The following is a 26,297-nucleotide window of genomic DNA, read 5'->3' as shown; positions in this document are numbered from 1 at the left end:
ACTAATTATTGATTATTGATAAAGTATTGTTTGACTTTGAGTCTCAGGAAAGTAATGAAATGGTTACAGCTTGTAGGCTACACAAGGGCTACAGCTTGTGAAAGATTGTGATTGACCAATAATAGACCAGCTAACCTTCATAGAAGCCATCATCATCCATGTTCCCATACACGTACAAATACTTCCCTGCCACCAGGGGGAGCTCTGCCTCCGGGTGCTCATTTGGTCCATCGTAAGGGTTATAGCTAGATAAAGACATCCGAATATTGATACAATGTAAAACATGGGTCCAAGCACAGTGGAAAGACATATTTGCTTCAATAACTAAGAAATTGACAATAAAATTTTTTTTTATTCATGTCAAGCATCAAATTGTCAAATGTACAAGTTTATGTAAATGTCTTGTCATTTTTGGAAAGGGTAGTTACTTTTTAAAACTTGTAGTTACTTGTTAACTGCCTGTAATCCTCATGCCCACTTACAGTCATGATTATAATAACAAAATGCAAAGAAAAAAAAAAAAGAACAAGCATTATGTATCTGGTCCGAGAGTAAACAAGGCTCTCACCTGTAGCGGGCAGTGCAGAGACGGACCTGTCCTGTGTAGCGAGGTTTGGACCTGGGAGATGGACTCACCTCATCATCCATCTGCAGACAGAGAGCCAGTCAGGGACAAATAAAGCAGATAAGGCAGTGTCTAATGAGCCATAACCCCACCCCAAAAAAACAATGGAATCAATCATTTTAACAAGACAGGAAAATGAAGGCTTGTTATTTATAGTGGTATATTACAGCTCATATGCTTTTTTTGCAAAGTGACATCTCTATTGTGAATGAGCTATTTTAAGAACGCTGCTGAAATATGCACACTTGCTCTTTTGCATTGTTTGATCATAGATTTCTGCTTTGTAGCAGATATTTTTAAGGCTGCAGCTCAGCCTTATGCGGTATTTCTTCCCTGCATGTAGACTGTAGTCACCTTGTTAACCTGTTTCCGCACGAAGGATGGGACTTCGTGCAGAATATCCATGGACTACATGTGGCATACCGCTGTGATTTCATGACCCTGTGTGTACAAGCACAGGTTACGTAAGTGAGGTTACCTAAGGCCGCTCCGAGAGGGGGCTGGACGATGGTTCTGCCTGTTGCCTGGAGTGAACCAACAGGTGAGCGAGAGCTCAATCTACTGCGGTCTCAGCAGATGCTCCAGAACAATAGAGACAGAGATTTACTAGTGCTTAGGTGGGAGTGACACGGGCGTCTGCCCTACAAAGCAGCTTTTATCAGACCTCTCATCTCTCCATCTGTGGTGTTAATCACAGCGCTGGCTCGTATTTGCTCCTCTTTTTCAATGGACACACACATTACCTTTGTGTTCTAAAAAGGATCAAAATTCAAATGTATTTAGTTTATATGTACTGTACTTGAAACCCGAGGAGCCCTCTTGCGGAACTGTGCCAGTCAATTCATTAAAATTGGGCAAACTACAGTAAGTACTCATGAGGCACTTAGGATTCTCTGATTCAGAAAGGCATTTATGTCCCTTTTAAAGTGAACTGTTGTCTGGAGTCCTTGATAATCAGGAAAGCCGCAGGAGAGATCATTCCTGGCCGTAGATTCAGCATCATGTGGCAGCTGTTTAAGTGAAAATAGGGATATTTTTATTTGGGATAAAGTACCTCTGAGGGGGTGGCCCGTTGTGGGCTGGTGGGCCGACTCCTGGTCAGGACGGTGGGTTTGACAGACAGCAGCTCGGGTTTGTCTCGAGTGGTCTGCAGGCCACGTTGATTCTCAGCGATCAGCGGACTGGCAGCATCGCCTGGCAACATGAACAGTCAACAACATGAAACAGCAGGGGTCTAACGGGGCATTGGACGGCAGTCCAAGCACACAGCCGAATATTGAGGAGAACGAGCATCCTGGCTAACACACATTGGTTTACGGTGTCGAGCATGTGGCTCATTCTCACCTTTCCCAGCCTGAGACGGCAGGCCGTTGGCAGTGTTGGTCGTGGCCTTCTCTGGGGAATGTGACACCTCCAGGGTAGCAAAGGGCCGGGAGCTCGGGGCGCCTGCGGCGTCTGCCTCCACTTGGTATCTGTGAAGCTCTTTAGACAGAAGGTTGAACTGCTCACACTGTGACCTGCATTTCTGCTCCAGGTCGCGAACCCTCACCTTTCGTCAGAAGAACAGACAGAAAAAAGGTAGAAGAGACACCGGTAGGACAACATGGGACATTGCACGTTTCCCCATTGCATGTAGGTGTCTTATACAAAATAATGACTGTCTGTGTACCACATGCATATCTCAAAACTGCACACAACATTTAAAGCATTACTGTAAGCTGATGATAAAGCCCACCTTCTGTGAAGGGTTATAAAATTCCACAGTGCACATTCCAGACGATAGGCTAAGCATAACTCAAGCATGTAAAGAGGCATTATTTCATGGAGCCTCAGCTGAAATGGCGTAGCTTTAAAACGAGCCACTGCCTTACGGAAGATAAGAACAAGGAGAGCCCAAAACCAAAAGGAAAGCTTATTTTGGCCAATGATTAGATTCTGGGGGCTCTTGCCTGGCTAAAGATTACTGTGGGCTTGGTGAGCGCATGCATTGTTTGGGATATTGAGGAGTTCCTTCTAAAATCTAATGGGGAATGGAGATGGGGCTAAATTAAAATGCTTCATGTGGGGACAGTAAACCCCATAGCAATAGTAAACAGGATGGTGGACAGGAAGCACCCAGCAGCCAGTTCATTTGATTTCATCACATGTGCTGATACATATTATGCTTATATGCAAACAACAATTACTGAGCACCCCACCCAGGACTGTAAAAGAAAAAAAGAAAAACAACTATTCATTCAGCATAGCTGTTTGCAAATGCATTTAAAATGTATTTTTAATGTAATCTAAAAGTAATCTGAATACATTACTATTCATGTAGTGTAATTCAGCAAGTATTGTACTCAGTACATTTAATGGAGTGTATTGAGAATTCAGCAAGTATTTCGCCCACCCCTGTCTGAAGGCGATAGGGTGTTACTAGCATAGTGGGTAACACACTCGCCTATGAACCAGAACACCACGGACTAATCTGAGCATATTTACATTCATTAGACTGCATTAACCTGCAAGCAGTGGGCACCCTGTGCAGAGTCATCACTCTTTCTTTGGGGGGTTTTCATTGTGAACAATCTGGATGCCCGATGTACACAGGATATAAAGAATTTGTAAAACTGCAGCATGCAGGAACTGAAAACTGTTTTGGAGACCTTCTTATTCTGACACCTTTATTCCAAAGTGAATATGTATATGAATCTTCTTCTATATGTTGTATAATTCTTCACGCAGAATCATTAATGTTATGAAGGAGGTGTTACCTCTAGGGTGACCTGAAGATCCAGTTTTTTGAATGAACTGTATAAACTGACAGAATTGTGTTGTTTGTTTGAATTATGTAATGGTGTCTTTATTTTAAAAAAGTGCTATTATTAAAACAGCTTGTAAGTACATGTTGCCGTTAATAAGAAATGACACACCGAAAGAGAAAACTGTGTTTACAAATGTCACATAACTCACTTCCTGTGACACTGGAGTCTGAAGAGTGTCAGTTCTTGAAGGGAGGATTTAAAACGGGGAGGGAGTTTTATGGAGTTAGAATTCATTCCAGCTTCATGTCTGTTGCTCACACTGTTATCCTGCATAACACTGTGTGTGCTCTGCTGAGGCATTAAAAGAAATACCCTGCAGCAGCCCTGAGCCTGCATACTTCAACGCAACTGTCAGAAAACGTTCCCTAGCGCTGTACACGCGAGCGTAATTCTTTTTTATATATATATATATATATATATGGGTATTTGCTTGGTTGGTTGGATTTTTTGTTCGTTTCTAAAACTCCGTTTAAAATGTTACACACTGCTGACATCAGCACACCATTCAACAGCATAGTGTTGTCTGGTGCATAATTTCTCCAGGCGAGGTTACGTGGGTGCGTCACCTGTTCATGCCAGAATGACAGCAGGATCCCTCATTCTTACTTTGGCCCTAAATAACCTGATGCCATTACAGGGTACATGATAAATGTAAATCCCCTATCTGAGTTCGCAAAAAAACTTCAGTGTCATACCTCTAACACGTGGACAGCCCCCTTGTGCCCTTTCTCAACTTCAGTCTGAGCCTGCAACACACACAAAGGAAGTCAGTGCACACGAAACTGTCAGCGCCATGACACAAACACACACAGAGCACCGGGTCATCCTCGTCACCAGCCAAGGGCAGATGACGAGGACGTCACATCGATGAGGCACGAGCTGAGGCGCAAGGCGGTTTGCGTCAGACGGAACCCAGACATTTGTAGGACAGAGTGCGGTTCTGCTCGATCGCAGGAACATCTGTTCAGATGCCTAATTGAATAAACGTGCAGACAGAACTGTGCACACTACAAGCCAAATTGGTTAATGGACGAACGGAGAGGAAGGAGCGGGAAGACGTGAACAGACAGACAGCCAGGGAGGGAGAGACTGAGTGACAGAGGGGAGTCTGTGTGTGGGCAGACTGTGAGATTTGAGAAGTCTGGGTCCCTCCCCGGGGATTAGGGGCTCTGCAGTGTTCGCTGTCAGCTCAAATTGTTGTGTGTGTCGGTCGCAGTGGCGCTTCGAGGGAAGCAAAGCGTACAAATCTGCAGGGCTTGGGTTACCGCTGGCCAATAGCAGGACACCTATCGCGTGTCATCACATCGATTTTCAAACCCCCCTACTCCAGCATTTGTTGAAAGCATGCATCTGCAAATTTGCTCAGTCATGTCCTGACCAGTGGCAGCACAGCGCACAGTGATTATCTAAACATATCATTTCTTGTAGTATCTAGTCCAGTCATACATTTGCTACTACTGCCATCCTCCATCACCAAGACCTGGGAGTAGTGCTGTAAATCTTGGCCCGAGGGTTGGGTCGGGTTCGGACTCAATTTTTTACATTTTATTCGTGTTTTATTTGAGACTACTACCACCTTAAAGAAGCAGTTGAAATCCCACTTGTTTAAAAATATAATAAAAAATTATAATAAAAAAATTTGTCTAGCACTTAACAATTCCCGAGCATGTTCTATTTCTGACAAGATAGGCTTTATCAGGGCTCTTAGTTTTGTAACTCAAAATCTATAGAAACCGAATGAGAATTGCTGGTGTCTTCCTCTTGTAAGTCGCTTTGGATAAAAGCGTCTGGTAAGTAAAGTAAAGTAAAGTAAATTGTTCAGGTTGGCCAGGGGGCATGTGACAGCAACAGACGACGGCGACCCGGAAGCGAAGGAGGACGGGGTCAACACACTGAATAAGAGCTGTGCAGCCATGTTGGGGGCTGCCGCTCTTTGACTTGAATTCATTGACGGTAGCCTTACTGACACACTGCCTCTCGGTTTATGACCCTTTCACCCGAACTAACAACCACGAGACTTGCCTGCTCCCTTCGGCACCCCGACGTTTGGACGTCCTTGCCCCTGTCACCCCGGCAAACCCCAGCCCGTTAAACTCCCCCTCGGTCCCGCACCATCCTGAAGCCAGCCACGCTCCTGTTCTCTCCCTCCACGGCCACCACGAGCTCCCCTTACCCACCACCCCTGTCCACCCCTCTCTCTCCCGCTCACCGGCGGCCTCCCTCAGCCACGCCTCCCACCAGCCAGCCACTACCCCAGCATCCACAGAGCTCACGTCCTTCCCAGCCACCGGATCCGAACCCGCGATGTGCGCCCCTGAACTCACTATCCTCTTCGTACGAATCGCTGCTTATAAATTCATTTCTGTGATTGGTAAAAGTGTTTTGCATGTTTCATTTTTGTTAAGTTTTAAAGTGTTTCATTTTATGAAATGTTTTTTGATGGCAAATTTTGGCCTGGCAGAGAGGGGCTATGTTGACTGTTGACAAGTAATTTATGATGTTTGATATTGGAATATCTAATTCCATTTGGATAACTATCAGTCTTTGTATTGTTATCATGCTTATTTTTAATGGCTGCAGAGTAACACATCTCCAGGTCATGAGACCGCACTGGATGTTGTGGGTGTCCCTCTCCTGCGTCAGTGGGGAGGCCAACGTTGAACTTTATCGCCTGCTGCGGGTGGAGTCATTAAGTCCCGCCTCCCCTGCTGGGCTCCAGACCTGGCGCTCTCACCTCCTGCAGAAGATCGAGCTCCTGCTGCTTGCTGCTGAGGATGGCCAGGGCCTGCGCATGCTCCACTTCTAACTGCTGCCTCTGCTCTGCAGCCTCACGCATATGCTGATGACACAAATCATGACGGAAAGAGGGAGAGATGGGGAGAGGGAATACAAAAACAAGAAAATGATAAACAAATAAATGATACATGTTGTGCAGCTTAAGAAACTGGCAGATAAAGAAAAATAGGGCAAGCACGCACTTAGTACGGAAAGTAGGACTTAGATGGTACACATTTCCTCTTTGGGAAAGATACTTAATAACAGTAATTGCTCATCATCCGATCCAGAACAGAATAGCTAGAATAGCATGACAGAAATGAACTACCTGATATTGTTGTTGTTACGGAGTATATGGTTATAGATTGCATATGTCAATTAATTAAGAGCATAGTAATATACAGTTATGCATTTTGTGCACAGAAAGTCTTCAAATTTGATAAATAAATGTGCCATGTGTACTTAAGCAATTAGACATTTGATTTAGATATTGGCACTGGTGTTATGCAGTTTCAGACACAACAGCAAAAGCCTGCTTGAACTAATTACCATTTTCAATGTTCTACATTTATGAATGATGGTTGTGACAGTAAATAAGATAATATTGGATTTGAAGTCAAGTGGGGAGCAATGGATCAGAGTGCTGAGTGCAGAGTACTGTATCTCATAATATCTTATATAATGTCAGTAAATGTCAGCTAATCACAATCTGATGAAATTATGAGTTAAATCCATACGTCACTCTCCACACCTCCACGCTGGTTGGAAATGATTCGTCAGATGCACTCCTTGCATGCAGTCCTCACTATTAAAATGGAAAACAGTGAGCAGGGTCGGCGCTTTCCAAGCTAAAGCTGCTTATTGAGTTTGTCATCCATCATCGTCTCTGTGTCGGGAGAAAAGCCTCTTTCCTAAGTGTGGGTGTTTTTTTTTTTCCGAGGTGGTCTGGTCACAGGTCTTCTGAGTAATCACTGACAGGCTTAGACACCACCACTGACGTCAAGGTCCTCAGGAGACGGCAAACACTGTCGAACTGTCAAACTTCCACCACTGTCAAAACCACATAGACGAAAACTCATTTACCAACATAGCAGCCTATGTCCTTCAAAGTCTTGCTGAACTCAAGTGTGAAATTTAATTTTCCACTCATTTCTCCAAGATCCTGCTCCTGTGCCTTCTGGGTTTGCTATTTTCAGGTTCTTCTCATTATGGAGAGTCTCATCGTCATCAGAACTGTGACCACGGCAAGTGGTGGCCTAGAGGTTAAGGAAGCGGCCCCGTCATCAGAAGGTCGCTGGTTCTAATCCCGAGCCGCCAAGGGGCTAGGTTCCACTGAGCAAAGCACCGTCCCCACACACTGATCCCCGGGCGCCTGTCATAGCTGCCCACTGCTCACTAAGGGTGATGGATTAAAAGCAGAGGACACATTTCGTTGTTTCACAATCACGAACGTATGGTACTCCACTTTGTTAACCATTTCTAAACTGATTCAGTGAACTTGCACCAGGCCACAAAAAGCTGATTTTCATCTTTTCAGACTCTAAACTCATTATGCACTTGAGGAACAGGAAGAAGCTCCAGTTCATGCAATTTGATGAAATAAAAAGATTGATGCCAAATACATCTCTTTGTTCACTGCTCTCCGCCTATTTTTCACTTCATTTCTCCCTATGGTTTCATCTCTGTGACTTTCCCTGACGACAATCGATAACTAATGCGAGGGAAGCGTGGCACCGTGTTCTTTTTTGAGACGTGCGGGGTCGATTGCTTGTTATCATACCATTCGTCCTTCATGAAACACCTCAGACAAATAGTCAATAGTTTGAGGATGAAGCTAAATAGCACAACGGGAGCATCTTTCATTTATCAATGAGGCTTGTACATCAACACAAGCATAATAATATTTCCCCGTGCTACTTCCCTGATAATGGTTACTGGTTAAGCTACAGTTTCACAGTCTCTGTTCTTCAACTGAAAGGCTGGACAACTTTCTTGCAAATTTTGTGTTTGCATTTGGCTGTTTGGAAGACTTGGCTCCAACATCTGCAATAGTTTCAAACTCATCATTCAAAGAAACCCAATAAACGCACAACCCAGTGTGGAAGGAAATTTAGCAGGCCCAGACACTCCACGTGTTTCACCTTTGGTCATGGAACAGCCAGAAAACAGCTGTATCTCACTTTAAACCTTGGTGATGTACAAGGCTAAGATGTTTTCCAAACAAGCGTCCTTGTCCAGGCGCCGATGACGAAGCTGGCGTGATCCTATCCTCCAACCCTTCATTACCATAGTGGTAGAAATATGCTTGTGAACTGTAATCAAGGGGGGGGGGGTGTCTCTTGTGAGTTCCCCCCATGGCCATTGTAAAATAAACTTGGATTATCAATTCAGTTGACTTCCTTTATTGCAGCTCCCCAGACGGCAAAAGTCCCACCACACCCAGTTCTAGAGAACACTACAAATTTATGATTTATGCTAAATTAAATTACTGGATGCATATCTTAATTAAACTGGTTTCTATGTGATATTTTATATTCGGAGTGAATAGAGAATAAAAAACTAAAGACCTCAAAGTAAATTGTCTTTTTGCACAATGCAAACCAGACTCAAGTGAGGAGCCTTCTGAGCTTTGTTGTCTAAGCTGCTCTAGGCGGCCACTATCTGAAGGCTGCCTGCCAGAGCTCCTGTAAATAGACTGTGACAGATCTACACTTGGGCCATGAACTCAAATGTTTGACAAAATGGCGAAGTCTCTGCAGAGTCAGGGAAAGGCATGGGGGTCAAACATGTTCAGAAAGCTCACAGGCCTGGTAAGAGGAGAGTAGATCACATGGACACTGTTTCTGAGGTGCAGGACTGATAGGGTGGAAATTGAAGAGAAGGTCAACTCATTTACAGCGGAGATGCAGCAGAGGCTTTTGGTTCTCACCTGTAGGACCTGCTCTAGGTTCTCCAGTTTGCCTTGGAGCAGAGTCTTCTCCTGCCGGGCCAAGTCTCGCTCCTGAGTCACAGTGCCAAACGTGTCTTTGAGCTGTTCATACTCCGACCTCACCTTCATGGAGACACGGCAAGAAACATTGGTTTACTGTTCTGTATACAACCTAAAAACCCATTTGCACATTGACAATCGGACAGATCCATCTATTGGTGCTTCATATTATGACACTGAATACGGGTGAAGCTTCATATCTAGGGTTCTCCAGCTACAGTATCTATCTGTAACCTCCATTTATCTCTTGTACAAATACACATAAACTGGTAGGACTGATGCAATTGTGATATTCCAGTAATAGAACTGAAGTTTGTGGATAATTCGTGAATTGTAAATCAATAACCATAGCTGACGTGACTCTCAAAAACAGACATGGACTAACTCAACACACACACAAACACAGCCTAATGTTTTGATCTTTATTGGACCCAAGTGAAGCTACAGGACAGGATCACCAGAGTCCAGTACCTCTTGGTTTCTGATATGCTAGACCCATCATCTGGATTACTTTAGCGGGACGAGCACCGCATGTGGTGACAATTGTTCTGTTGTCCACTTGCACGGTTGGTGCCGTGAAGGAACTGACAATAGATGATGTTGGCTTTCTGGTTTCCGATGACTAAAGTAAAGACACAGGTAAGGGCAGACACCAACGCCTTTATTTCTCATCTGTCCTGAGGGCGTCTACATGATAGAGAGGGTCTCATCTTGGTATTGATCCATGCCTCAGGGTATGTGAGAAACCGTGCAGTTGTCAGAGGATAAAAGGACCTGCTTTGTGCTGGCTGTGGGCTTATTTTTGCACAGTGGCAATCCTGGTGAGGCATTATAAACAGTAGGGCAAACCCCGTCTGTGATCCGAACGCGGCTGGGCACCGGTGGCACGCGGGCAGGGTATCTGATTAACCCGGGCCGTTCTCATCTCCCCACTCGTCTCGGCCAGGGACAGATGGTTCCTTTTTGTTCCTGTGTGAGGGGAGCAGGAGACGAGGGATTACACCACACCACTGCCAAGCCAGGCCCTGGATGCCTGGCATGGAGAAAAGCGACGCCATTAGCGCCCACTGCTGTGACCTGGTCTTCACAGCACAGGTGTGTTTGAAGTGATATCTGGAGAGCCTGCTGACTGTAGACAGACAACATGTCTACTATAGAACATAAGTCCAAAGGGCCCTGAACACTGGGTTAATGCACATTTCAACAGGTTGAACAGATTTTTTTAAAGGTGGTTTTAGAAACATCCCAATGGTAGACTTCCATCCTCTTTAAAAGAACAGACTGGTGAGCAATAATAAAACAGAACAAACATGCACTTGGATCACATAGATCAACATTGTATTACCATGAGAAATCACATTTTCATCAATGAATGTCTGAAAGGTAATTTTATTCCTGTAGTATTTTCAAACCTAAAATTATGAATTCTTGAATTCTTGGCAGTTTGTATGGATTTTAAATTCCGCCATAAAGACAGTACCACCCTGTTATCTGAGGTCCCCAGAGACCAAATGATAATGTGACTGTCACCCTACATACAAAAACGTCAGCTGAAGAGAACGAATATGATGGGACAAGACCTGAACACCCAGTCACTCGCCCTCTCTGTCAGACATAGACTTCATCTCTGTACACTAGAAACATTCTGCTCTGCAGAGCCTGCACACACACACACACACACTCACACACTGACATATACATTTTTTTTTTTTACTTTACTTACCAGACGCTTTTATCCAAAGCGACTTACAAGAGGAAGACACCAGCAATTCTCATTCGGTTTCTATAGATTTTGAGTTTACAAAACTAAGAGCCCTGATTAGGCCTAACTTGTCAGGAAAGAACATGCTAGGAAATTGTTAAGTGCTAGATTAATTTTTATTTTATTTTTGTGCAGTGTGTGTGCATGTGTGTGTGTTCGTCATGACTCGTCTGAAATACTTTTTGAATAAGTGGGCTTTCAACTGCTTCTTAAAGGTGGTAGTAGTCTCGGCTAGTCGAATGGAGCAGGGCAAGTTGTTCCACCAGCCAGGGACAACAAAGGAGAATAGACTTGATTGGGATCGGAGACCCTGTGATTGTTTGTAATATTAGCTGTGTCATATAATGTGCTGTGCAAAAGTTTTAGGCCTTAGTGAAATGATTTGAATGATTTTTGTCGTACATGCAAAAGTCTACAGATGGAAAACAACATTGTATTGTTTCTCAGAGAACAATAAGAACAGAATCTCTTTCTCTATACACAATATATCATTGTTTCGTGAAACTAATAAAAACTCTGCAATAAATGGTTTGAGTAAATCAATATTTTATCAGTGACACAAATTTTGTTTTGTATTGGTGCAACTGTGCAACTTTTGCACAGTACAGTGAGACTTATAAGAGAAAATATAATTTTGCAATAAGACTCTCCTAATTCTAACCCTACCAGTGAAGTGATCTTCAGTAACATTTTTTTTTTTTACCCTCCAGCGTTGATTTGGAGTAAGAAGTGCTGTTGCCCACCTGCTCGTACTGTGAGGCCTTCAGCTTCTGACTCAGCAGCTTCAGGTGCAGAGAGTTCTTCTCCTGCAAGGCATTGTGGAGCTCGCGCTTCTGTTTCAGACACAGAAAAAGAGAAAGACACCACTGGTCAATACTCAGTGCATGTCAATGTCCAAAAATCTGCACTGCAGAAGTAAATTAGGGTCGCTGGTAAAATTAGGGTGGTTGTAGCTAATATGAACCAAGGGACCCACATAAGTCACAAGAGAACTCAAGAACACAAGATCTGACCTCTGATTATGGCCACTGTCAGCTGATCAACACTAAACATTTAATTACATTAAATTTAACGAGTCGGAAGACGTCCCTTTAGACCTGTTGTTACGTGGATGTAGATACGTTTGTATCCACACATCCACAACTAGATAAAAAAGTGTGTGTGAGTGTGTGTGACTGTTTGGGTATGCGGATATACACACGTGGGCAATCTGAGACATCAATATGTATAAATAAATAAATAAATAAATGTTCCATTCCTGTCCCTCCATCACTGTCCTTCATTCATGCTACCCTAAAGCCCACAACCGTACCTGACTTACAATCAACATTAAGCAATATTGTGCAGACTGCATTTTAATCATCAGGTGGGCGGATGCAGACAAAGAGAGAGCAAATGTGGGAGGGGGCAAACAGAGTGAGAGACCAAGATGAAATGAAGAGGTGGAGAGGTGACAGAAAGAGAAAGGACAAAGATTAAGTGATGGAGGAAGAGAGTGACAAAGAGGAGGTGGAGAACAGTGACCGTGAGAGAGACGTACAATGAGACATACACTTTGCATAATCAGATTTGCATAATCAGGTCTACAACAGCGGGAGCCACGACTCACACAGCCTAACAGAAGAGGGCATCTGCCACTTCTGTACACCCTTCACTTAAATCATTCTTTTTTTTCCATGCTTGTGAAACACTTCATATCACATTAACTGTCAAATCAAAATCAAGAATGGGGTGACTTTTACAACCAACAATCACACTTTGCCAAATGAAGTTTTCATAAACCTGATCACTGGTTCTGGATGTAACGTTACTGCACTACATGGAATAAATGCATCTTTAAAAAAAAAGGATTTATAACAGGAAGAAGAATAACATTTATAGTAACAATGTCTCCAAGTTATAAAAAAGCAGTGTCTCTCCACATTATACCAAAAGACTGGAACTCCTGATGGCTGGGTGCAGCAGAAGCTGCAAAAAGCATCGCTGCCTTTGCAAAGGTGTGACACGTTCCGGCGAAATCCGAAGTGCCAATCAGACGCAAGGCACAGAGTCTCTGCTGTCGTTTGCCGCTGCATCGCATCGCCCTTCAAATGGGATCACAGCCATTTTCCTCAGCTTCCTTCGCTGATGAAACATGTTGGGGAAATTAGAGACGCCGTCGCTCAGACAGATGGTAACGCTCAGCGCTCCAGCCAAACCTAACAGATCTGATACATAAAATCCCCGACAGATGACTTTAAATTAGCTCTGATGCTCACAGTAATAAAACTGAAACCACACGGAACAAAAGCAACCATAGTGTGTGTGTTTGTGTGTGTGTAAATGTAGAATCGCTTTGATCTGGGTAATGTGTATATATTTTGGTTACTCAGTTTGTTAGAGTAAAATATGCTACTCAACCTCAGCAAAAATGAACTGCACTTTATCCAACCTGATACCCACGTCACAAACTTTGGATGTTTTTAGACAACTATTAAGTTGTCCATCTGTTTTTCCTTAACAAGCGTGCAAAGCCACCAAGACCCTCAGAGTGCAATGCAGCATTTCCAATAATTTCTGAATCAGATTCAAACCACTAATGTTGGCCTCCAAAACCAAGAATGGTCCAGTGCTTACACTGTGCCACACCCTCTCCGGTTCATCAGAACTACTCGTCTGGGTCCGCCATCGCTCAAGATGCATGGAAGCATGGGGTGGTAGTAGCCTAGTGGGTAACACGCTCACCTATGAACCAGACATGTGATCTAAGAAGACCTACTTATTTCTATTGTGTTCTTGATCAAGGGCATCAGCTAAATAAAAATGTAAATGTAGGTGTAATTCCCTTTTTTTGCACGTGTTTTTAGTATTATGCACTTTTATCTATCCAACTGAGTTCGAGACTCACTGTATTTATAAGCTGGATCCTGGTGAAGAATGTATTCAGTAGCAGAATGTATTTGCTGATGGAATTTAAAAGTACTTATGTATGGGCATCTCTCAAATGTTGAAATTGTTCGTTCATAAAAAGAGGCAAGGAGCTTTAAAGGTCCCCTGACATTATTTATTTGGTCTCAGTGGACCCCTAATACCATATCGGAAGTCTCTTTCTGAAATTCACCCTTGATGCAGAATTACCACTTTGATCCAGTCCCACAATGAGACTTCCCCAGGATGCTCCATTTCTGTAGTATTAAATGCTAATGGGGAGGACAGAGGCGAGACTAGGAGGAGAGTGGCTTTTGATTTTGATGCCGTAACAGATGGAGGATGGACATTCCCATTGCCTTGGGATGTCAAGTGTTGATTTGTTGGCACGTAAAATGGGGCGGAGCGACTGAAAAGCCAGCAGTGAAAGTGTAAAAATGAGCAGCATAACTGAAAGTCTTACAAGCAAAAATAAAAAAGAGCAAGATGTAAGCAAAAATGAACGTTGTCAAAATTCCAACCTCCTATTTTTTCTCATTTCAGTGTCATATTTACGTTTGATATTTACGTATGAAAGTTTTGTTTCAAATTTTTGGCACAAATCTGATTCCATAGAAAAAGGGCAAACCTTTGGAGAAAACAAAAATTTACAGAGCATTACAAGCTAAGCCCATATTTTATGTTGGTTAAAGCAAGAAAGTTAGCCCGTGCCAACTGTAATAACCACTTGATATCTTGACTTGATTAATCATTTCAAAATTTTGATTTCCTTTCCTGTTAATGTTAAAAATACCAAGCCAAACAGCTACAATGGATATCTCTTTGCAACATTTTCTGGGATGGTTTTGTATGCATGCAGGTAGTATTGTATTGGATGCATAGGCAACCTATTTTTGCTCACAAATATGGGGACTTGGTGTATGACTGCAGATTATTTTCATATTTCTAAACACTTGTCTTTTTCTACTCGTGCAGACGGAGTCTTGAAATTTGACGGGACAGCAACAAAGGGCTTTAAAAGGGTGTATGCGTCAGAGCATTTGAAGCATGCACTACAAAGATGTGGAGGTGGAACACAAACACAGTCGTCTTCCTTACTGAAGCTCTCAACTGTTGTTTTGTATTGTATATAGTTGGTTGTTGGGATTAATAAAAATGGACAGAAATGAGTGGCCATTTATTTAATCATTGGTAATGCATGATGTGAATAACTGTAACATGTATAACTGTATAACTGTATTTTCAGAAGGTGCAGGATATGCATATGCATATCCAGACTCATACAAAGATGCATTTCCAATTCAAATATGCTTCTGAGACAATCAAATAAAGCTGTAGGAATAATGAACTGGAAAAGTAAACCACCTCCTGAAAGGGCACTGCAGTTATGCACAGATCTTAGAAACAGTAGACCTGTAAAATGGATATCTAAAAGAAGTTTAAAAGTTATGTTGAAATGACATCACAGACGTGCAAAGATGACCTGAAAAAGACGTAGGGTAGAAGTTACAGATCCGACCGTCTGAGCTGAGCCTCTGAACAGCGAAGCAGATTGTCCAAATCACTCTTTGTACATTTTGTCAGTTCTAGCCACTGCAGGACCATAGGCAGGCTAGAGAAATTTGTATGAATGTTAAATGATCTCACTAAGTCGCTCTGGATAAGGGCGTCTGATAAATGCTGTAAATGTAAGTGAAATTTTAATGTCAGCAAACCTTTAGAAATATTTGTTCCTATTTTGTTATAGATAAAGATTAGTTTTAGACTTATTTACACAGTTACAATTATAACATAATTATTAATAGTTTGTTACATGTGTAATATGGGCAGTGTGCGGTGATGTGAAACTGCGTGTGTGCGATGTGTGTGAGAAGCTGTGATCTTGTCTGGAGGTGGGTGCGAACACATGGGCGCACTGCGACGTAAATATTTTGTATGTTTAATAAGATGACTCAGTATTGATTCACATTACCTGCTCCCCATCTCACGCTTTTTCTGGACCGACCAGGCTGTGCCAGAATGTCTGACGGCTCATCTACAGACCTGCAGTGCATCTTTTACAGAAATCCTTACTGTGTTAGTAAATGGACAAATATTAGACTTTCAAAGACCCTGAATCCTGACTAAATAAATCTTTTCAAAGTCAGACTCAGAAAATGCAATATATAGTCAGTTGTCTGTTCTGCTTTAAATGGACCCAAAACTGGACTGGATGCACCGTATTTACCCTTCCAGACTTTGACCAGTAAACATATATTTTCCAGAAACTAATTGATCTGTGACGTGAAAGGTCAGATGTGAAATGCGCAATAGAGTATTTTGTAGTGAAATTTGACAAACATTGATCAATATATCACTTTCCCTCCATAGGTGGGGCAGTGGTGGCCTAGCAGTTAAGGAAGCAGCCACGTAATCAGAAGGTTGCCAGTTCGAATCCCAATCTGCAAAGGTGCCACTGAGGTGCCACTGAGCAAAAGCACCGTCCCCACACACTGCTCCCTGGGCGCCTGTCATGGCTGCCCACTGCTGACTGGGGGGGATGGGTTAAATACAGAGGACAAATTTCACTGTGTGCACCGTGTGCTGTGCTGCTGTGTATCTCATGTGACAATCACTTCACTTTCACATATATACTGAGATAAGGACACAGTCTGATTAAATGCACCTGTAAGAATGGACATCACGGGAGCCTGCTTAACAGATGTCTGCAGGGGGAGGTGTGACATTCCTGTGTCAACGGTTGTGGGTGAAGATTCGGCACCCCTGTTTTACATGCCTTTTGTCTGACGGCAACGTGTGAAGTATCAGCCGTCAGGACCGCCCACCCTCTTTGTCTTCCCCAAATGGGAGGCACCGGGGGCGTGACATCAGAAACAACAGGTTCTGATTGGTCAGTAACAACTTCCTGTAGGCCAGTGACAACTTCTTGTAGGCCAGGGGTATAAGGGTCTGCTCACATGTGGAAAAAGAGACTCTGGGCTCTCTTGCTCAGAGGTTTTTCCATCGGAAGCCGGAAGGAGTCTTTCTCTCCCCCTCTTTTTCTCTTCTCCCTCTTTACTCTTTCTTCTCATTTTTATTTTCTCTGTAACCTTGGTACCTTTTTTACATTCAATATTCACATGTAACTACAATAATTATTTACCGGTGTTAATAAATTAGAAACTGTTCATTTTTAACCTCTATTGTGCCATGCCTCTTTCTGCCAGGTAACATCAAATTGGAGTGGTTGAACACACTGCTTTGTGTGGAGGGAGAAAGAGTTTTTTCTACACACTCTATTCTCTTCTCCCACACCACATGGTCTTTTTTACACACCAAAATGGCAAATTTGAAAGCAGCGTGTTTATAATGTGAAAGTGAAGTGATTGCAAAACACTGCAGCACAGCACACAGTGACACAACAAAATGTGTCCTCTGGGGAAGGTGCTTTGTATAGCAGCACCTCAGTGGCACCTTGGCGGTTCGGGATTCGAACTGGCAACCTTCTGATCATGGGGCCACTTCCTTAACCGCTAGGCCACCACTGCCCAGTTGTAAAGCGCTGTGTCTTCTGAAGCAACTGAATCTGTGTCAGCCAATGAGATGAAAAGCCCTGTCTCCCTACATCAGGTGTCAACTTGAGAGTGTGGCAATGACAGGACAGGGCCTGGCCTCCATGTCACAAAGCCTGTGTGTCAAACTCTGGGACAGTGTCCCGTGGAATTTGCCAGCTCAGCAGTACATACACTCAGGGACAAACACTCAACTCTGATCTATGTCGGTGATTCCATGCCCATTTTCATCTCAAAATGATGAGCATGTGAAACCTTCCTCCATTAAAGTATTATATTATACTATAATATATTATATTAATATTAGGTGTGAACATGCTGAGATACTTGTTCAGGATTTTTGAAGATGTTTTGTATTTCTGACCAATATAATAATTCATATAATAAATGATTTGATCACATGTGCAGCCAGTACTCTGGTGCAGTCCTGGAGCTGAACAAGCTCAAGACTGTGGCGATGACAGTAGAACTCAGGAGATGTCCCAGGAGATGTCCCTCAACACTGCTCCACCTCAGACAGCCCAGTGTCTTCTGTGGAGAAAGTTCCTGGGTACAACCATCTCTTAGGATGTAAAATGAGAGACCAACACCTCTTCCATCCACAGAATCAATGACTGCAGTGTAGAACTTGATCAGAAGTTCCTGTAGAAGACTGGACTTCAGTTGTTTCAGGAAGACCAGTCTTCCCAGGAGCTGCTGATCCTGTTCAACACTGCAGTCATTGAGTCCGTCATGTGCTCCTTCATCACAGTCTAGTTCAGCAGCACAGGAACAGACTGCAACAGACTGTATTGACAGCAGGACCATCCAGGACCTGTTCATCTCAAGAACCAGATGCCTCATACCCTGGACAAAGACTTTTTGACATGCTGCCCTCTGGTAGATGATAAATAAACCTGCAAACCAGGACCTGCCGACACCTCACTGTTACAATGTTAATCACCTACAACATTAGAACATTGCAACCGCACATTATGTACACTGCAATCCTTGTATTATTACTTTATAATGAGATACACCATCAACCGGAATCAAACTCCTTGTATGTGTTCACTCACATACTTGGCCAATAAACACAATTCTGATTCTGGCACTTCAAGTCTAATTTGATCAGTAGATTTTTTTAGATTTTTTGAGATTACAAAATATGTAAAAGAAAGGAAATGTTGTTGCAGCCTCCTTATACTTTTATTAATCAGAGTTGTGCTATTTAATATCAATCTGTATCCACCATTTTTATTTTGCAAAACTGATGAGTTAACTCTCCAGCGTAGTTGTAACTCCCACTGTGTTTCATACAGGAGCAGACCTCAGAAAACCAGGAAATTACTGAACTGATTAAAAATAGAGGCTTGTATGAGGAAACTTTAAAATCATTTTAAGGAGCTGAAGCAGCAAACCGCAGGTGCAGAGCGAACGAGAAGAAGAGAAGTCTGATGATCACATTCAGATGCTGCTCCGCCTTTAAACTCTCTGTTAATGAAAAAAGAAATAAGCACATAAAACACATCTGTGCGCTACAATGCTGACTTCCTTAGAGCACAAACTCACAATCTGCTCAACATACAGTGCCCTACACACACACAAACAAGTCCACAAATAATGACTGTACAAATACGACCAGACAATAAACTTGATGAACTAACTATACTGTAATGATGTCATTTTTGTCATGTAATCACACTGAACCACTCACTTAAAATTCGTGGGTACACACTGTACCATTTTGAATCAGATATGATTTGTTACAAATCATTATTTTTAGTATTGCCTACTATTAAACTACTAAATAAAACAGTTCAATCTATGCACAACATTAATAGACACTCTGGAGCATAACATTCAGACATCCATAAGCAGAGATAAATGCACACATTCATACAACACACAACATAACCTACAAGGAAAATTCTCAACAGCCTTACACAACTGTCGTCTAATAGACACATACATTACGCAAGAGCTCTGCAAATGCATGGATGCAGACACTGACAGTGTGTGTGTGGGAGCTGATTTACGCACAGAGTAGGAAGGGAGACGAGGAAACGTAAATACGGCAGCAAACTAGAACGGGTTCTCGACACGTACAGACCAAAGAAATAATGCCAATGGCGCTTGCGGATAAAATGAAAACTGCACACCCAGGGGGTCATGTGAGGCAAATCACCTAGTGTGCTTTGCAAAAAGTGTCACAGCGCATCGCGGGGACAGTTGGCTGTGAAGAGACTTTAAATGCCGCCGATTGTCAGATCATAAAGGGGCGTGTCCACGAACATCAGAGAAAATGTCAGCATCAGTCTCCCATGTCTCAAAGCGGGCACTCCCAGCATCTTTTCTTCCCTCGCCACCACCTCCCTTCTCTCTGAGCGCAGGTGGTTGCTATGACAGCTCGTCCCCTCCTCTGCCTGCAGAAGAGCGGGCTTTGCAGAGGACAGAAGAGTAAAAAAAAAATTATCGCCTGTCAGAACACTGTGGCAATACGAACGTTAAGGACTTGGCAGCTTCAGAAGCACCACTGCCGCCTCCTCCTCTTCCTCCTTCAGGCTGGGTCGTAAATATGCACCTGACCCCTGACACAGCTGCTCAGGATGACTTTTCCCACACTACAGTGCCATAGTCTTTCACATACAGAAGGTCGCACTGGTCGAAGTCATCCTAAACGCTTCCATACTCATTATGTCAGCAGTAGCTAGATAAATGATTTACTTCATGCTGATCAAGGGACAGAGGGTATCGTCAGATTTCCTGTTGATGTCCTGTTGAGAATTGGATAAGGAAAACTACTCAAAAAGAAGAAAACTTTTGTTATAACATAAAAATAGCAAGAAATGAGCTTCAATAGCACAGTTTCCATCTTTCTTTTGTAACCCTCCTTCTAATGAGTCAGCTGTCATGTGATACATTTAAAATATATATATGTTCATGTTCAGTGAGCCTCCTCAGAACAACTCATTGGCATTAAAAGTCTGCATGTTGGTCTTGGTAGAGAGCGTAGTCCAGAGACATATCTAGACATCACAATTTGTGATGTCAGCTGATATAAACTGACATAAACTATGAATGTTCAGAAAACTATGGAATCAGATTTGTTACAAAATTTAGAAAAAAAAACTTTCCTAATATCAAACAAAAATACAACGTTGAAATGTAAAATAAGAGGCTGTCACTGAAATACCTGCTGGCCAATGAGTCGAAGTCCAACCGAATTCTCAGGCAGCGCAAATGTAAAACGAGGCAGAGCGACTGAAAACCAGCAGTGAAACTGTAAAAACAAGCAGCTTAACTGAAATTCTCACAAGCGATGAGAAAAATGAAAAAGCGCAATGTAAGCAAGAACGAATGTTGTCAAAGTTCCAGCCTCTTATTTTACATTTCAACGTTGTATTTTGGTTTGACATTAAGAAAGTTTTGTTTCAGAATTTACTCACAAATTTGATTCCATAGAAACCAGGGGAATGGAGAAAGTGAAAGTGAAGTGATTGTCACATGTGATACACAGCAGCACAGCACACGGTGCACACAGTGAAATTTGTCCTCTGCATTTAACGCATCACCCTGAGTGAGTAGTGGGCAGCCATGACAGGCGCCCGGGGAGAAGAAGGGAACAAGATAAATGCTGGCACTACACCTGTGTGTGAGACATATTAACCGGAGGGGGGTTTAAATTGTCCAGAATGCATTGCAAAATGAATGCTGTGACATTAGTGACCCCATGCACCACATTGTGAACACCAGCAGGAAAATATGAGGCAGTTTTTCTTTTTAATGTTCTGTGGCATACGAAGATTCCACTCAGTTGATGCCATGTGGCGTTTTTCCAACAGCAGCCACCAGAGCAGGACTCACCGAGCGCAGACGACTGCTGAGCATAAGCCCTAATATGGGTAAATACAGTTCATATCAGCATAAGAGGGACTCTTACATAACCTGGCATAATTACACAACCTCAGAAAAACCGCAGTTAGAAATCAACTGAAATACAAGGTGGGGTGTGAAACGCAGAATAATGGAATTTCCGTCAGACGGGTGTGGAGAGGAGCTGTATTAAACTCTACTTTTACTAGAACACACACACATACACACACACACACACACACACTCAAAAGAGCAAAGCGGTGCTTTGTGAAGTTCTTGTGCTAATGAGGGGTCGTGTCTTCTTTAACCCTGCTACGATGGTTCTGGCCGCTTGGCACTACAGTGAAGGGTTTGACCTCTGACCTCCTGCTAATGATTGGCACACAGATACCAAACAGCCTCTTCAGATGAACCTCCTCCCTGACAAATCCGCTTATTTTTATATACAACTTTATATATTAACTTTATAAATTTAAGTCCATTGACAAGGATGTAGTGATACAAAATGATGTGAGTGACTGATTTTTTATTAGTGCTGACATTTTATTTATTTATTTTTATTTATTTGTTGTCAGAGTAGATATTTGATTAAAAATTTCTAATCAGTTTGCAACTGATGCATCTTAGGTGTCCTGCTTGGATTTAAAATGAAAATGTACATAGCTCAGTTATTGCATATTGCTGGCTTATACATGTTAATAAGCACTAGAAGGCATGGTTTATGTGCAGTTGTGAAGGCATTTCAGGAATTCTAACCTTTAATCTGACATAAAGCATTCATCCATGATGGCCTACAGTAGGTACAGTGGTAAAAGAATCTCGTTTTAATCTTACATAACTCACAGTGCTCTCACTCCCCCAGTGTAGCTTAATCTGAGTTTTGCACTCAGACTGATTCAAAGCACAAGACAGGATGTCTGTATGCTTCTGTGTGTTGTACAGAAGCATATCTAATAAGCACAACACTATGGGCATGAAATTGACACAATGACTTCTTTCTACAGTCTGGTTTAGTTTGAGAGTTTACCATAAAAAAAATTTTCAGTAAATTTGTCCCCAGTTTTGGAAGATTCAAATGTGACTTTTAGATACGCACAGGAAGAGAATAATATTTACAGATGAATGTACAGTAGTATGTAATCATATATAGTTAGTATTAACTATAAATATTAACATTAGTATAAAAAAAAGTGTATAATTAGAATTATACACTATAAATGTGTATTTCCAATGGAGATAAAGTGGAGTCCCTGTGATGTGCTTGGCAGTTGTCACCACCCACCGCAGCGCCTTACGCTCGGCAACAGTATCAAAGTATCAAATATCAGCTTAAACTACAAGGTTTCAAAAGTAAAAAAAAACTAAGTTTGCATGTCTCTGAGCTCGCCTGTTTTTCAAGACAAATCATGTTTAGTTGTGATGCAACTGTGAACTTTGCAGGTCAGAAGTCAGCTGCTTTATTGCTGGGTGGCTCACATAGAGTACGTAAGATTAGTATGTAGAATGTATAGATCTGTTGTGAACCTGACTTTGTGGGGTGCTCCGGGTTCATGTTCCGGACTGCAGTTTTGTGTTTGTCTGACTACCCGATAGTTCACGTATTAATGTGTCCTGCTGTCAGGTTCGTTTACAGTCATTGATGTTGTAACACTGTTTTGTACCACTACTTCACTGTGTTTATGTCTGTGTATTAGTGACTTATTCATTGTTGTGCACTTGCGTCCTTTTTTTCCTGCCCTGATGGATTCCTGACAAGATCCTTAGATCCTCAAAGCTTTTAAACTGTATATCATGACATTTATCAAATATATAAAGTTGTGGAAATGTGGAATTGTGGCTACAGTATATAGTATGTGCTGCTTACATGAGTAGCACATACAACAGATCGGTGGCCACTATCAGACAAATGACGTTTAAAAACCAACCTGCTATACATCTGCATACATCTCAGATTTTTATTATTATGTTATTACTATGCATCGATAAGCATCCAAGTGAATACGCACAATAAATATTGTGAATACGCACAATAAATATATTAAAGCCCATATAATGCTGAAGGAATGAAAGGAATGGAGAATGGTGGTGGCTGGCAGTGACAGCATTCTGCCAATGGCCATATTAGCATCTGCAGAGCTTAACTCACAGACCCAGGAGAGCAGGCCTCGACCCACTGTCAGAGCCTCCTGAGGTCACAGGACATGTGTGGCCCTTCTGCAGAGCCACAGGGCCGTAAAACAAATCTGTTCCACTGGAGGGGTTCAACAATAAAAGCATACATATAGAGCTTCTTATTGTTCTCTTGAAACGTGTAACTGTTAGAGGTTTCTGGGTAGCTGTCCAAGGTGCTGATCACAGGAGTTTGAGAGGAGCAGAGAAAATGAAGATCTCAAGCTATTTCTGAAGATACATTATAAGCCAAGGGAAATAATTCTCACACCCATTTTTAATTCTGATTTCTCGAGTCCACGTTAGGAAGCAGTCAACTAAAACATGACTCAGCCAAGTGACAAGCAAGCCTCGCGTCTCCCAGCACTCACCAGACTCGGGCATGTCAGCCGTTTGTGCCTCAGCTCCTTTTCCAAAAGCTGGCACCTCTTCCTCCCTGCATTCACCTCTGCCTCCTGAAGGCACAAGAAACACAAACGGCGGACGTTTAGTGGCGCCGCATGTGCAGGAAGCGGTACGGACTGAGGCTTTCGTGTTGCTTCCCCGTGTAGAGTATAAAGATGTAGGGATTACCATCATCTCAACAAAGGCAGCTTTTGGTTGCACTGTTGAATTTGTTTAGTTTGCTTCTGAAGCTCAGCAGATCTAGGTCTTGAGAACATGAGGGCAGTGGAGAGGTGGATTTTCTGCCATTTGAGATCCCTTGGAGTATTTCAAACAGTTATTTAAAGTGGCCAGAATATTGTCTACCGCTCTTTGGTGCTGATTGTTTTAGACCTATACACAGTTGTCAATGTCTGATTAGCTAGTTTACCAATCAGTTAGTTTGGTCTGGTTTGGTGAACAAGCAGTATTGCAAGCAAAGAAAATGTTAAGGAACACAGAAGGAGCGAAGGACACAGTACCCTTCCCTCACTGCTGCCAGGTTGGGCAGCTCTGAGTTTAATTTTGAATATTTAAAATGTTTTGAGAAAACTTGCTTGTTGAGAATAGAAAAGTTTCTATCTAAATATGTTCAGCACTCGCGACCCAGGTGGTTTCTACAGCTTTGTGTGTGTTTTGGAACAGGTTTGGATGATTTTGGAAAGGACACGCAACTTTCATTCTACATGTGACTTATTATGTAAAAGCTCATTGCTGTGGTCTCCTCCCATTTTAAGCATTGAAATGCATCTTCTGGGTAACAGAAGTAAGAAAAACAAAACAAGGTCCGTGTGGCCGGTTTGTTCATAATCCCCAAGATACAAACACAAGGCGCCTTTTCTTGTTAGTATCTGTGTCACTTCAAGTGACATAAGCACGTTAGCCCTTGATGTGACATTTTACACTCTTGTCTTTTCTTTCTCATGCATTGGATTAGAAAATGTTGTTCTTTTACACATATGCAATACTATGTGCAAGTCTGTTTGAAACTGTTCATAGTTTAATCTTTGGTTGTAAACATGACAGGTCTAAAATCTGCAGACTAGACCTGAAATGCAGAGAAATGCAGTTGAGCTGTGAATTACGGGCAAAGTCAGCAATTCAGATGAATTATATGAATATATGTTCAAGCACAAACACTTACTTTTAAAACCTCCATCCAGTTCTTTGCTGTTCCAGTACAGCATAGGTTCTCTTCACATCAAAAATGTGCTCTCAAAGCAATATAAAATATAACAAATATCCGCTAAATAATTTAATCCTGACCCAGTTGTGCGATACGTCTCCCACACATTATCCCAATCTGGTCAGCTGCTGCTGACACGCAGCAGTTGGACTCGCTTATTCTCCAAAAAAGCGGAATATCCACAGTATCGACAGCCAGGGGCCGACCAGAGGAGGTCAGTGATGGATCAGACAGAGGAAGGGAGCAGTGGTTTAAATGCAAATAACGTCTTGTTTTAAAAAAAAAGGAAAAGAGTAATCAATGACCATTAATCTGGAGGCCAAATCTACTGCTAGAGCTGACAGTGAGCATTTTTATGCCTCAGTGTGTGTGTTATACTGTATAGTCATGGTGTGTATACATAAGGGCTGGTCTCTAAACTTTTCTCTAAATGGACATTTAATTTTCTGCATTTGTGTACATATATGCATAATATACTGTGTGTCTGTGCTGGCATGATATCTGCATGCATGTATATATGTATATGAATAGTGAAAGTATAGTGATTGTCATTTGGAAACACTGCAGCACAGCACACAGTGACACAAAAAAATGTGTCCTCTGCTTTTAACCATCACCCTTGGTGAGCAGTGGGCAGCCATGACAGGCGCCCGGGGAGCAGTGTGTGGGGACGGCACCTCAGTGGCACCTTGGTAGTTTGGGATTTGAACCAGCAACCTTCTGATTACAGGGCCGCTTCCTTAACTGCTACGCCACCACTGCCATAGGAAAGCATGTTTTAGAGCGTGTGTGTATGTGTGTGAATTTGTGTGTGCACAGTTGACTTCCATGCATGTGCATGTGTGTATAAGTGTGTGTGTGTGTTTAAACGTCCGTGCAGGACTCTGGGGGCAAGGCAGCAAATGAACAGCTGGAAGCCGCAGAGCACCACGGTGGAAGTAACATGTTTCATCTGTGCCAACAGTCATCACCTTCCCACACACACACACACACACACACACTCCATCATGCTCACATGCTGAAGCAATCAGAAACAAGATGTGCTCTTTATCCTACAGTTCTCCTGATAGAGCGTCCAGAGGTTGAATTCATGTTCTGGCAGTGATTAGTAAGCCAGAAAATGTCATCGCTGGGATAACGCGTCAACCACAATCAAACCACCATGAGGCATTCAATGCGAATCGGAATGCAGCAAATGCAGCAACATTCAATATTTCCATGTGCACCAACATTCAATATTTCCATGTG

General features: G+C 42.5%; 1 protein-coding gene across 6 annotated transcripts in view; it reads right to left on the bottom strand.

Annotated features, from left to right (window-relative positions):
- The window catches only part of rimbp2a (RIMS binding protein 2a), a 63,468-nt gene that overhangs the window by 19,051 nt on the left and 18,120 nt on the right, over positions 1–26,297 (bottom strand). For 4 of the 6 annotated variants that reach the window (XM_028971153.1, XM_028971151.1, XM_028971154.1 and 1 more), the window contains 9 exons: positions 23,812–23,895; positions 11,702–11,791; positions 9,137–9,259; positions 6,167–6,271; positions 4,128–4,178; positions 1,970–2,174; positions 1,680–1,819; positions 569–648; positions 136–245 (listed from right to left, as the gene is read on the bottom strand). In XM_028971153.1, the coding sequence (XP_028826986.1) occupies positions 136–245; positions 569–648; positions 1,680–1,819; positions 1,970–2,174; positions 4,128–4,178; positions 6,167–6,271; positions 9,137–9,259; positions 11,702–11,791; positions 23,812–23,895 (988 nt within the window). The remainder of the gene's footprint in view (positions 1–135; positions 246–568; positions 649–1,679; positions 1,820–1,969; positions 2,175–4,127; positions 4,179–6,166; positions 6,272–9,136; positions 9,260–11,701; positions 11,792–23,811; positions 23,896–26,297) is intronic. The other 2 variants (XM_028971152.1, XM_028971156.1) reach the window with 1 other exon arrangement.

Source organism: Denticeps clupeoides, chromosome 3 (genome assembly GCF_900700375.1).
Source record: "Denticeps clupeoides chromosome 3, fDenClu1.1, whole genome shotgun sequence".
Classification (NCBI taxonomy): Eukaryota; Metazoa; Chordata; class Actinopteri; order Clupeiformes; family Denticipitidae; genus Denticeps; species Denticeps clupeoides.
This window is presented reverse-complemented; position numbering and strand designations above follow the sequence as displayed.